The 13802-nt window shown below is 39.2% G+C and overlaps 1 protein-coding gene across 3 annotated transcripts; it reads left to right on the top strand.

The window, feature by feature from the left end:
• The first annotated feature begins 123 nt into the window (after positions 1-123).
• On the top strand, positions 124-13311 carry LOC127002044 (DNA repair and recombination protein RAD54B-like). 3 transcript variants are annotated; one of them, XM_050867405.1, is made up of 19 exons: positions 124-1799; positions 2054-2138; positions 2700-2834; positions 3253-3676; positions 3951-4050; positions 4207-4311; positions 4626-4877; positions 5243-5461; positions 5679-5819; positions 5984-6208; positions 6559-6688; positions 6821-6896; positions 7047-7326; positions 7729-7948; positions 8566-8725; positions 9955-10081; positions 10766-10889; positions 12620-12738; positions 13046-13311. In XM_050867405.1, exons 3-19 carry the CDS (start codon positions 2717-2719, stop codon positions 13127-13129), a joined length of 2904 nt encoding a protein of 967 aa, XP_050723362.1. In that variant the 5' UTR covers positions 124-1799; positions 2054-2138; positions 2700-2716; the 3' UTR covers positions 13130-13311. The 3 variants fall into 3 exon arrangements, with proteins under 3 accessions (XP_050723362.1, XP_050723379.1, XP_050723371.1); XM_050867414.1 differs by having other exon boundaries at positions 1787-1936; XM_050867422.1 differs by lacking the exon at positions 2054-2138.
• The last annotated feature ends 491 nt before the right edge of the window (positions 13312-13802 follow it).

Below are 13802 nucleotides of genomic sequence, written 5' to 3'. Positions count from 1 at the left end.
CACACAATAAAGTTTACTGTTAAAAAGAGAAAATTGAGTATAAATAATAATTGAATAAGTGGTAAATGGTTGTGAATTATGATGGCATTATTTAATTACAAGAGGAAGTGTGGTGAATATGATAATGATCATCCAAAACTCCCAGCAATGGTACTTTACTTTCCAAAAACATATTGCAGCTCTGCAGGAGACACTTGATAATCTCGCTGTGTCGCACTGAGCCTGTCATGTTTAGATTTTCGTGTAAAAAAATGTTAGGCTGTGTAAATGTAAATCATATATAATCAACCTTCAGTTTTGCCTTCTTGAGTCTCTTAATAACTTGAATCTTACAATGTTGATCACTTTACTTCGTACACATTATTTTTTTGTTTGATCATCTTAGTTTGCCAGACCTTAATTTATTTTTATTATGTATCTTCGACTTTATTCCCCTCATCCGCAGTTTTTTGTGTCTTATTATTGTGTCAGGATTACATACTTTATAATTTCAGTATTTGTACTATTCCAGGTCTACCCATTGCACTATTTAATAATTATGATGATGATAATAATAATAATAATAATAATAATAATAATAATAATATCTGAGAGGTAAATTTGAGAGTAAAAAGGTTACTTCTGAAATGAATTTGAAGTCAGTTTTCCATGTTGGGAGTAGTAGCTAATCTGTGAACAGCAAAAAGAATATGCAAGGGAACACCATGATGAATCGGGATAGTGTATGATTTATTGACAAAAATAAGGCATACGCTCCAGCTGCGCGTGGCCGCGGTGCTCATCTCCGTCGCATTTGCCCTGCCTTGTGGGAAAAATCCAACACCCCGAAACAGTGCAGGCCCAGTGTGACATCAGAGTTACTACAGTTTACCTTCCCCTGCTTTCCCCAGGTAGGCTACCTGCCCATTTATCGACCAGCCCAAAAGGGAGGATGAACAGCTGGGTGAACTACATGCTGACTGCCCGGCCGGGATTCGAACCTGTGCCCGCGGATTCGTAGCTATAGGCACGCTAACCACGAGACTACGGAGGCCACTAAAATATAGTGACCATGAAAAAAATTGTAGTGATAGTGAAAAAAAAATGTCATCAACTTACATAGGCTATATAAAGGTGGGAATAATAAAAAAATAACAATTATGTTACCCCAGGAATCCTAAGGGCTTTAAAATATTAATCCCTGGTCCTGGTGACAACACCAGTCATGGCTTTATTTCACTGCAATTAACCACATGTACTGATTGACTGGATTGATGGTTTATTGTCGTAAAAGTATACAACAAAGGAGAAGGGATCAAGGAACATGCCATAGTGTAATTTGCAGTAACAAGAAACATGTGTAGGTACAATATTCACATCACTATGGAGGGTAGGAAATAATAAGATTCGTAATATTATAACAGAACACAGGAAAGCAAAGGAAGAAAGTGTATGAAACTATAGTTCAGGGTGAATGTATGCTATTAACCTACACCATACTGCCGGGCATGCTCCTTCCTTCTTTGTGAAAATCAAAATCTACAATAAACTTACCAATCAATCAATAGTTCAGGGTAAAGTGTATAAGTGTGCACTGTGAAGTAACTAAGTGCAGGGTCTGAAGTATTGAAGTGTTGAGAAGGAGGACCCAAGAAGCGATACAAAGCGGAACAGGTCATAATAATAATAATGATAATAATAAAAAAGTTGAAATAATACCCAAACCAGCACCTCTGCCCTCCAAGTGTTGTGTTTGTCTCGCGGAGTCTCGCGGCCTCTCGGGGATCCTCGCGGCCGGCCAGGTGGCGCGAAATGGCAAGGTAAGATTTGTCTGTAAGAGTTCTCGTCCTTAATTCTCTTAGCTGTCGAGTTAAATACGCCTAGAAACCAGAGACATGTAGGAGTGCCTCACAGTTTGCCATGAGAAGGGATCAGAGGTAACATCACAGCCACAGTGGTGAGTAGAGGGACAAAGCAGCCAGCGGTCATAATTAAACGGGCATCTTCGCATAAGGCTCCTGACATGCCGGCCATGGTTATTTTTGAAAGAGTTAATAGTGTTTCTGGCCTCCAGTGTGACGTGCAGTTCTTCCACTCCAGAGAAGAGGCTCCCTTCATGATCACGGACACCCATGCCTGTTATTAAACTATCACTAAAGGTAAGGGTAATTGTGGAGTCACTCCGCACTTTAAAAATACGATATTACACCTTCATATTATAGTTATGGGATGAAATACATGTCCATCAACCATATTATGAAGGCGCAAGTACTTAAAAGTAAAGAAAAAGGCCTAATCCCCTTCCCCTAATGATCTTGGGGGACCTGTGGGAAATCGGGGTTTTCGGGCGGGGGAGCATATTTACTGCACCTGCACCTGTTCCCGGAGGCATATTCCCAAAGTCTGTGCGGGTATGTGCAGCCTACTCTTGAACAGTGCAGGATAGGTTAGGAAGTGGCCATAATTTTCACCTTTCAAATATTACTTAAAAAATGTAGACTGTCTTACTCATGTTGTACCTAATAGAAAAAAAGGGTAGAGATAAATCATTGCCAGAGATGTAAGGGTGTGAGCGGTTTGGGTCTGAAGTACCGGTCTTGCATAGTGAACTTCCATGTGATAATAAGTTAAAGTTAGCAATTGGCCTTGGTGTATATTTTAGTATGAAGATCCTTGAATCTAGTCACCTCAATGTGATAATGTTAAATATTATTTTTCAGTGGCAGTCATATTTAAAATGAGGCGCTCCGCTGCCCCCTCACAGCTCTTGAAGCGAGCCCAGCAGTTTCGGGCACCTGCTTTTGTGAGCCACCAGGCCAAGCGTCCTTGCCCAACCCCTCAGGAGGGTCAGAAGGGTGGGTAATGGGTGACTGTTACTGTTCTCTTAAGCAGTTACATTTTGTGAGAGATGAACCTGTAATGTTCGTCATCATACATTTTATTATTTAGACTCTGCCTGTAAACTATATATGTTCCATTACAGTTAATTATACAATCTGTGATTGGTGGTGCAGTCACATGATCACTATTCCTTTGTTGTATGATGATATTTGCCATAGTCCTTCATTATTTTTAAACAGCTAGGAATGCATCCCTATCATACCCATGTTTTTAGGCTATCAGTAAAGGGTCAACCACTTAACAATCAGTTTTTGAGTAATTTAGTCCAATTGTATAGCATTGGATGCCTGTATTTACTTTTCTATGAAGCTTTAGTGGTTCATGATGTACTAAGAAGGCTAATCTTGTATTATGTCTACCATCTTTCTGCAGAGCCAATTCTTCAATGTCAGGATTCCGAACACCCAAATACTGACATAAAAAAGCGAAGTGCATCCGATATATTGTCTGTTATAAACAAATCTATAGCTCCTAACAGTGGCAGTGTTGAAGAGGAAAAAAACTGTATAATAAAGGGTGATGGACGTGGCCAATCAGCAGAGCTTGAAGGAGGCAGTGCTTTGGTGTCACAAGGTGGTCAGTTGACCCCGCTAGGTGAGAGCAGTTATAATATTCCTCACCATTCCAATTTGACACACTCAAAAGAATCAATCGGAAATGGAAGGTCTTTCAGTGTCCCCAAGAGGCAAGTGGAAAGAGGCAAGAGTGGATGGAACAGTTCTTATAGTACTGGTGGATCTCCCAGCCTGGGGAGAGGACTACCAGAGGAGGAGAATCAGGCTCCAGCTGATGTCAGGTGTGATTCTGCTGTATTCTAGCAAACTTTAAAAAAATTATTTATATATTTCATCAAAGTAGTGCAGGTTTTTTGTTTATTCAAAGTTTACTCTGCTCCTTATATAAAGAATTAAGTTTTAAGAATGCTTTACTCTGCACTAAGTAAAACAATAGGCTGTGCCTTAGGACTTGTTGTGTCTCTTAAAATGGGGATGGCATCACACTCTTCATTGGTTTAGTATTAGGTTAGGTTCCACATGAGGGTTATATATCTAAGAATTGGTGTCTTACAGGTATTACGCAGTGGTGTGGTGCAAGCTGTCTCGTAAGAAACACAAGAACTGGGAAGGAGATGCTGTCCTTATAGTCAAGGGAAGGAGTGTAGTCCTCAAGGTAGGACAAAGATACTTTTGCCAAAAATGTCAACTGAAATGCCTGACAGAAACAATTAGAAACTTGACACTTTAATTTAATAGCAGGGAATTTAAACTTACATCTATTTTAATTCACCAACCACATTAATTGAAATGCTTTGATAATCAACTGCAGGACATGGAAGCGAAGGAGATAGGACGAGGTATGGGCTACAAACTCAAGGATCTGAATTCCTTGGAGGAGGGCAGCACCCTCCCTGTGGGCGGCAAGGAAATAGAGGTCAGTAATTTCTGCTGAAAGTCAGTACAAGAGTAGTAACTCAGTATGGCCTTTTTTTGAGTCAATGAACTTTTTTCCCCTTACCATTATTGTATATATGTAAGGAAAATTCTTATATTGCAAAACATTGTAAATGTGTACATATTACAAAATAGCTGGATACTCTAGAATATACAGTAGTTATGGCATTTTATGTATCTGAGTTACTGAATGCTGAGTTTGAACCTAGGGCCACAAAATATATAAGTAGTACTTTATTTCTTGTGATGCAATATACGTATTTGCATTGTTGTGCATGTTATATATTGCTGCAGATTCAAAATGTCATCAGTGCTGAGAGCTATGCCCTGGGTCATTGTTTCCAAGGAGAGATTGCAGCAGTTAATGAGAAGCCTGAAGCAACTGCCCCAAAGCCTCCCAGGCCCAAGCCCAAGCCGTTTCGCCTTCCAACAATGGGCCGCACACCTGCTTCAGCGTGCCCCACCAGGGAAGGGGAAAATGTTCCGCTCTTTGACCCTACCCTGCCAGATGCTCTTGTTTTACCCAGACCTCCTGCTCAGCACCAGGTAGTTTGCTGCTTACTGTTAGTGGTACTCAGTATGAAAGTATTTAGGCTTACAGAAGAAGAAACAAAAGGAACTTTCTAAAGGAGAACAGTATGTTAAAGCATGAAATGTGGATTCCTATGTTATGTTTAGTATTTTTTTTAAATACTTATGATATTTCAACTATATTGCATATAAAGTTATCCTGTTGGTCACCACATCTTAGCAATTATGTGACCAGATATGAACATTTTTTTTCAATTATGCTGCATGTAGAGTTATCCTGTTGGTCACTACTTCTTAGCAGTCATGTGAAGTAGGCTCAGAAGTTTGCTAGGCAGTATCCTTACACACCTTTGAGACAGAGTATCTTCTCTTCTGTTTAGTGGCAACACAATGGTTCTCATGGCCGGGTGGTGGATGTGGTGGTGGACCCTCACCTTGCCAGCAAGCTGCGCCCTCACCAGCAGGAGGGTATTGTCTTTATGTACGAGTGTGTGATGGGCTTCCGTCTCCAAAGTGGGAGTGGTGCCATCTTAGCTGATGAGATGGGGCTGGGGAAGACTCTGCAGTGTATCACTTTGATTTGGACTCTGCTGAAACAGGTAATTCTACTTGTAACATTCCTTTACATCTGAAAACTTCTTTCACTTAACAACATAATATTAAGGAAAATCCTGAATTTTTTTAATATCTTGCTATTTATATGCTTATTTTATATAACTACTATGTAGTGAATGAACCATAAGAAATGGTTCACTGTAGTACCGGTGTATGAACTCCATGATGTAAATGTATTTCTTACTTACTGTGTTCAATCAGGGCCCATACAGCAGGCTTCCAGTGGTAAAGAGGGTGCTGGTGGTGACACCCTCCAGCCTCACTGCCAACTGGCTGAAGGAGTTCAAAAAGTGGCTGGGGATGGAGCGCATCCGTGTATTTGTTGTGGACCAACAGAACAAGGTAGGAGCTTAATTATATAATATATATGAATTAATTGAGTTATGTATTTATTGATTTACTTTAAATTGTTTATCTATTTATATTATTCAGTTAACATTTTCAGAGGTTTGTTATATTTGTTGTATTATGTGACCCTCCTTGTTGATGTTTAACTATCCTCGCAGGTTGAGCAGTTTGCCTCGCAGCAAAACACACCAGTGATGATCATTTCATATGAGATGTTCATCAGAAGCTCTGAAGTGATTGAAAAGCTTGGCTTTGACTTGCTTGTCTGTGATGAAGCTCACCGCCTCAAGAACCCGGCCATCAAGACCACACATCTCCTTGCCTCCCTTCCCTGTAGGAGGCGGATCCTGATGACTGGGACACCTATACAGAATGACCTGCAGGTGGGAAGAATTTATTGTTTTAATCATTTGTATGATTCTCATCATTTACTGCTGTATAAAAAAAAATATTGTCTAATGGTAATAACAATATGTTAATACTGGGTCAAGGAGCCATGAATAAATATGTTTATGTATTCTATCAGATCATAATCTCTATTTATCAGTCTGTCTATAAATCTATCTATCTATCTACCTATCAATGTATTGGGCTTCTTACATTTTTACCATGTTAATATGTATATGTATTTATACATAAATAGGAACCTCTTCATAAGCCAGCAAATTTTCAATATTTTACATTTAATTATTGCCCATATTCTCATGTTCACCCTGACTTACCTATCTGTCAGGAATTATTTGCATTGGTGGATTTTGTCAACCCTGGCGTGCTGGGAACACCATCCAGCTTTCGTCACATTTATGAGGAGCCGATTGTTGCCTCTCAACAGCCCAACACTCCACACACTGAAAAGGAGCTTGGTAAGACTGCACCCACTCATTGCCTATCATGTGTTTTAAGAATTATGCTGTAAGAAGCATATAGTTACAAAATTTACATCAATAATTTTTTATCATGAAATTCATCTTAGAGTTTTGTTTTCTCACCCAAAGGAACAAGCCGGGCCTCCCAGCTCAACAGGGTTACTTCACTCTTCATCCTGCGTCGCACCCAAGACATCATCAATAGGTAAATTTAATGTTGCCTTCAAAATGCTAACAGTATACTTTATGTAACTCATTCTTTTGTTATCTTATATCCTCATATCTTTATGAATTTCAGCTTTACATTGTTTCTATTGTGTCAATCTCTAATGTTAAATGGGTCTTTTTCTCTCAGGTATCTTCCTCCTAAGTCAGAGTATGTGGTTTTGTGCCAGCCCTCAGAGACTCAGCTGTCTTTATATTCGGATGTGGTTGGGTGTCGCAGTCTTCGCAGATGCTTTACTAGTGTTGAACCAGGAGACCATCTTTCTGCCATTCTGGCATTGAGGAAGCTTTGCAACCATCCAGCACTTCTAGCTGTTCGTGATGGGGACAATGAAAAGCAGAGTGACTTGGCACAGGAGATTGCTGGATTCATGCCCTCACACTTGAAGGCAGGAGTGTATGATGAAGCTGTGAGTAGTAATGAAGATTTAGTGTTATAAAAGGGGTGATTTATTTAATGTTATTTGCAATAGTTACTTCCTTCCCAATTACATCTGAGTCAGTTTGAATATTTTTAATTATGTTTTAAAGTCTCTGTCACTAGTCTTTAATTTGAGTATTAAAACCAAATTCTGAATTTGTACTGTGAAGCCATTTCATAAGGAAAAAAATTGAATTAGAGGAATCCACTGAGGTCTGATATTTCTTATCAATATGGTTTAAGCTGTGTTCACAGTGTTCATACCTTTTGTAAAAGCTTTTATTTGCTTTTCTCTATTACACACTCAGAAAGAGAGTGCATTATATTAGGGATTAGTTTTCCCATTGATTCAACAGTGCAGGGTTTGAAACAAAAACTTTGCATCCCACAGGACAGTGGCAAGTTGGCTGTTGTGTCCTGCATGCTGTGGGCACTACGAGAGGGAGGGCAGGAGAAGATTGTGTTGGTGTCTAATTATACCACCACCCTGGACATGCTTGCTGCTCTGTGTGTCCAGTATGACTATCCTTACCTCAGGCTGGATGGATCAACACCCACGGCCAAGAGGCAACACCTGGTAGACTCTTTCAACAACAAACACTCAAAGGATTGTAAGTCTGCTAGTTGGTCATAGTCTAGAGCAGTGATAGTCAAACTGGGTGCATGAATTTTTTCAAAGGGTACATGTAAATAATGGGGTACATGGAGGGGTACATAACATGGCCAGTGTGCATGAGAGTGCACAGTACGAAAAGAAGTTTCAGGAAGAAAATTGTACTGGTAAGTGTCAAGCAAGAAATTAATTTAAATTGAGATTAAAATATTACAGATTCATGTATTATATTAGTATATTAAACTCCCAACGGTCCTATATCACAGTTATGTAGGACCGAGTGGCTATTTTTTATGTTTAAAATAGACACCTAATACTTAAGATGTGATTTTTGAGGCTAGGGGACATGAATTTCTCAACAGCTCCTGGAAGGGTGCATGAACTTAGAAAAGATTGAAGAACACTGGTCTAGTAGAGCAGAATTGCTTTTGAATATCACAGCTATTTTCTTCAGCTACACACTATTTATAAACATGCCTCCATTGACCTATGATTCAGTGTTGAAATATATTGGTTTGTGAACATTTCCAGTTGTTTCCATAGTGGAAGATTTTTTTTTTTCTGTTGCTAATATTTTATTCTTAGTATAATAAAAGGATAATTTTGTGCCCATAGTTGTGTTTCTGCTGAGTGCCAAGGCAGGTGGTGTTGGCCTCAACCTGGTGGGAGCATCACGCATCCTCCTCTACGACATTGACTGGAACCCGGCCACAGACCTTCAAGCCATGGCCAGGGTGTGGCGGGATGGCCAACACAGGAAGGTCCATATTTACAGGTGTGTGGACCAACTGACTTGCTCCTGTAATTGTATATGATCCTTTTCTTTAACCCCTTCACTCCGGCGACGCTGACGTTGGCGTCCGACGGCGTCACCATATGGAAAGAGTTAGTCCTCTTCTGTACCTCTCAGTCCTCCTCTAAATTCCTCTTAAGAGGTTTAGAAGAGGATTAAAAGGAAACAGAAGAGGATTAAGAGGCTTAGAAGAGGACTAACTCTTTCCATATGGTGACACCATCGGACGCCAACGTCGGCGTCGCCGGAGTGAAAGGGTTAATTGAAAACTGTATGCTCCACAATCTGATTTCGTAATTCAGTATGTCATTAGTGGAGGTTGTTTTATTTCAGCTTGTATTGTGAAGCTTCAGGATTTCAATTTGAATAAATGAAGTTGGGCCCAGAAATCTCAAGTTTATTGGATAAGTGAATAATGTCACCTACGTCCTTTGGAATATGGTGTTATTTATGTAAAGCTGATAAAGAGTGGACAACATTGCTTTGCTACAAGACTTGTTAATGACATGCTCTCTAATTAATGTTTCTCATGCAGTTGTTATAGTGAAAGGTAGGAAAATATGGCCTGTCAATGCTGTACCCTCTAATCCAGGGGTTCCCAACCTTTTTGTTCTTCTGTACCCTTGGACATTTTTATAGGTTCCCGTGTACCCCTAGAAATTTAGGAAAAAAACGATTAAATTGTAATATTTTGATATTATTTTATAATGAAATCTGTATGTGTAAACTGATGATATAATTTAAGTTAAATAACAGTTTTGCTTACTAAAATGAGGAGATTGAAAAAAACACAACATTGTGCAATATGAATGCAGATTACAACACCATGTATTGTACAGTAGTGGTTATTCTCTCGGACCCAATGTACCCCCTGAAAAGTGCAAATGTACCACTGGGGATACATGTACCCCAGGTTGGGAACCCCTGCTCTAAGCAATGCTTGAATAATGATTCTTGTTAAAGATAAATTTCTCATACACCTTGAATATATACTATTCACTATAAATTCTTTATCCAACTCCTGTAGAAGCTTCATAGACAATCACACTACCAACCGAGATACTGAGTTCCCCATGAATGAGTACTTTATGCTTAACAAATTATGTATTCCCACTAGAAACTTTAATGCATCCAATCATCCTCATAGTAGCTCTTTATACTGATGTAACCGAGCAAAGCAATATCCCTTTGATCTATATCTTCGCTGGCAGACTTTTGGTGGCTGGGACGCTAGATGAGAAGATGTACCAGAGGCAGGTGTGCAAGCAGGGCCTCAGTGGAGCGGTGGTGGATGCCAGGGAATCTAACCATGCCCATTTCTCCACAGAGGAACTTAAGGTTAGTTAGACATAATTTGAACAGAGTCTGAAGACATTTCCTTGTGATTGGAGGTTTTGAAAATGCTGCCATTCATGGTAGGAATGTGTGTATTTCTTATTCGTTCCTTTGCATTTAATCATGTTGCTACTGCCATATATAATTTTCTTACATTGCAGTTTAGTGTATTATGATATGTTTGGCAAAACAATTCATGATTCCTTTTTATTATTTAATATGTTTTGTATTAAATATGTTGTCTAGAACTTTAATGCTCTCAGTAATTCATGGCACAGGAAAATAGGAGAGAGGAAAGTCTATGGTAAATAAAAGAATTATGACTGCATAAATGTTTGAAATATAATGCACAAATTAATGAAATGTGTTACAATCACTTAACAGCTCTAGATTTTTAGCACTGGTCATTGTTTTGAAAAGAGATTGTGGAAGGAATGTAGATATAACTTGAATTCATTTCCCTGTACCTCTGATATTTTTGTATTTCTGAGAACTAAAAATAAAGGAGGATAAATAGGAAAATAAGGGTATGTGCCACTTTTAATTTATCACTATGAATAAGCTGTACATAAAGGTAAATGAAATTGTTTTTTGTCATTGTTGGAATATACTAATTTACCACATGTGTTTAGGTACATAAGTGCCAATCTTTTAAGGAGCTGTTTGTGACTTGCTTCCCTTCCTCAGGACCTCTTCACAGTACACTACGACACAGCTTGCCTTACCCATGACCTTCTCCAGTGTGAGTGTGACCAGCAGGGGGGCAGTGCTGCTCCACAACAAGCAGCAACTGAACAGGAACCAGAAAGAGGTGCTTTGAAAAGAAGTATATGTTCATCTAATGAGTGTTAGAAGCTTTGGTAGATGTTTACAGCCTCTGTTGAGATCAAGCACATACATGATTAAGCATATTAGAATATTGCATTTTTTTATTGTTAGATTCATTTAGATGTTCAATGGATGATGCCTGTACTGTAGAAATGATAATGATTGTGGAGGATTGGTGTAAAGTATCATGCTTATAGTATCCTGTAAATACATGGATGAAGCATGGGCATATGCAGGGTAAAGTCCATGCAGAATATTTGCTGTTAATACCATGGTTAAACCTTTCTTGCACTGAAGAGAATAATCTTATAAGTTGTTATAGCTTCTTTTTATGGCCGTCACAGCACCACATGATGAAGTACATACCAGTAATTTGTCTTGGGATGAAATCAAGGTCTTAGTGTTTGATTTTGAAAATAACCTCACTTTTTTTTTTTTTTTTTTTTTTTTTTTTACGTCGCTGCCTGTTGCGCCGGTAGGCATCTTCCTGGTGGGGCCTGATGGTCGGCCCAAGGCTTCTTCCAGGTGGGGCCTGATGGTCGGCCCAAGGCTTCTTCCAGGTGGGGCCTGATGGTCGGTCCAGCCCGTTCTGGCGCAGGCGAGAGTTTATAGTGGCGCCATCTTGCATTGGCTCATGCTGCCCCCCAGAACTCGTTCTTGATTCGCTTGGACGGCTTCCTCTAGAGCAGTGATTCCCAACCGGTGTGCCGCGGCACCAAGGGGTGCCGTGATCTTTGAGGAGGGTGCCAAAATTCAAAAAAAAAAAAAAAAATTCTTCTCTCTCTCTCTCTTGCTGCTGCTGCTTATTTTTATTTTTAATTTTCAACTTTTCTTTTTTACTTTTTTTTGATAATTTGTAATAATTTTTGGAAGAAATTAAAATTAATACTAATTATATGAATTTTTTGATTTTTTTTAATGTAATTGTATTGTACGGAGAACAGGAGAACAGGAGGAGGGGAGGAGGGAGGGAGGGGGAGGAGTGAGGCGACTGACACACGTGACACACGTACGCGGGCAGCAGTCGGCCACCCACTGCCCAGAAGCCCAGTGTCTCAGTCAGATTGGTGACGCAAAAAAAGAAGCAGGTAGTATATATCCTCCTCTCTCAGCGTTAGCAATATACATACCTGGTATATATATTACTAACAAAATGAATCGTTCGTGTTTTTTTTTCTTTTTTTTTTTTTTTTAAATTAATTAATAAATATTAGTAATTTATTTCTTTGCTTTAATAGCAAAAAAAATTTAATAATAATTTTTTGTAATACAATATGTAAAAAATTTCGTAAAATTTGCAATTTGCAATTCTTATTAAGCTAAAAACGTGTTTTGTCGCTTTCCACCTACTAATAAAAAAAAATAAAAAATATAATAAAAAAAAAAAACATAAATTAAATATAATATGTAGGTGCCGGGAAGTTTTGAGCCGGGAAGTTTTGCCAAAGGTGCCAAAAAAGGGCAAGGAAAAAGGTGCTCTAGAGTCCGGGTTGATGGGTGGTCTTCAGGACAGCATGTGGGTAGTTTTAAGCCACTCGGCGGTGACTGAAAAATCCGAGTGGGAGCGTGGGGATTCGAACCCGCGTCATCCATCACGCGGTGAATGTGAGCCAAGTACGCTACCAGTTCGGCCACCGCCTACCCTACCCTTAGATCAAGTTATTTAATAAATAAGTAGATTTTTGTTTGAACATTTTACCCTTGTCTCCACAGCCTGCCAGCTTGGGGCAGTGAGCACTTCTGCTACTGCTGACACACAAATTACCAGGACCATGGATCAGCTGCAGCGTTGGTACCACCTTGCACCTCCCTTACCACTGTCTCTTATCAAAGTAAGGCTAAATATTTTTTGTATGGTATTTCAATGAATAAGAGTGACTTCATGCCAAAACAAACTAGAGATAGTTGGTACATATATTTACACTGCCAGGTTAGACATAGACATTGGACCTGTGAAATTGAATTATAGCCATTCTATCCGGCAAGTTTCTGCTGCTTTGCTAGTTAGTATTACCATGAACTTGATTGCAATTGTTGGGGCAAGTCTGTATCATTGGGAGTACAAGCCTAGTGATAGCAAGGATGCATGCAACAGGTGATGCTTAATTGCTGGTTAGATAACACATTTTTTCAACACAGGATCAGTGCTTGGAGGCTGCCAGTGACTTCATAACTTTTCTCTTCTACAACGAGTCTCGTACTGAAGTGATGAAGTCCTCATAGCGTCAGTGTGGCACATACTGTAAGAAGAGGAAAGTTGAAATTGAAATTTAGTTAAAGGGAACATTTTGATACATTTTTATATCATATGACTCTTTGCCCTCCCATTCAGTTTTACAGTCCCCAGGGAAGGGCAATGTAAACACTCCTGGAAACATTTGTGTCAATAAATTGTTTACATTATATGCTTAAGTCTTTTATCTCCACAAGAAATATAAGCTCTACCTGCATCATGCCCTCCTAGCTATGATTGATCAATTTCACCAGAATAATAGTTCCAATTTCTTAGCATCGATACAGTCACTACTATTATAAGTGACATTTCTCATTTCCCTTCATTCAGTGTGGTGCGTGATGTACCAATCAGAGACCACTGAAAGGTTCTATTGGGCAAATAGTGAAAGATATTAAGCATAAACCTACCTATGTCAGGCTATGTGACCTATGTCAGGCTATGTGTGAGTTTTATTTAAACTTTTAGTTCTGAGACAGAGGAGACGTTCTCATCTCTTTAGAGGATTTAGTTTTGAGGTTGCTTCTGGTTGAAATTCTGTAAGATGCCGCCTTTGGCAGCTAAAGTATAATTCCCAGGTCGTTTTCTATGCTTTGTTTAGGAAATTTTTAGATGTATGATAAACGCTTTACCACCCCAGGGTAAGTAAATGTATTGCATCTA

Source organism: Eriocheir sinensis, chromosome 2 (genome assembly GCF_024679095.1).
Source record: "Eriocheir sinensis breed Jianghai 21 chromosome 2, ASM2467909v1, whole genome shotgun sequence".
Taxonomy (NCBI): Eukaryota; Metazoa; Arthropoda; class Malacostraca; order Decapoda; family Varunidae; genus Eriocheir; species Eriocheir sinensis.
This window is presented reverse-complemented; position numbering and strand designations above follow the sequence as displayed.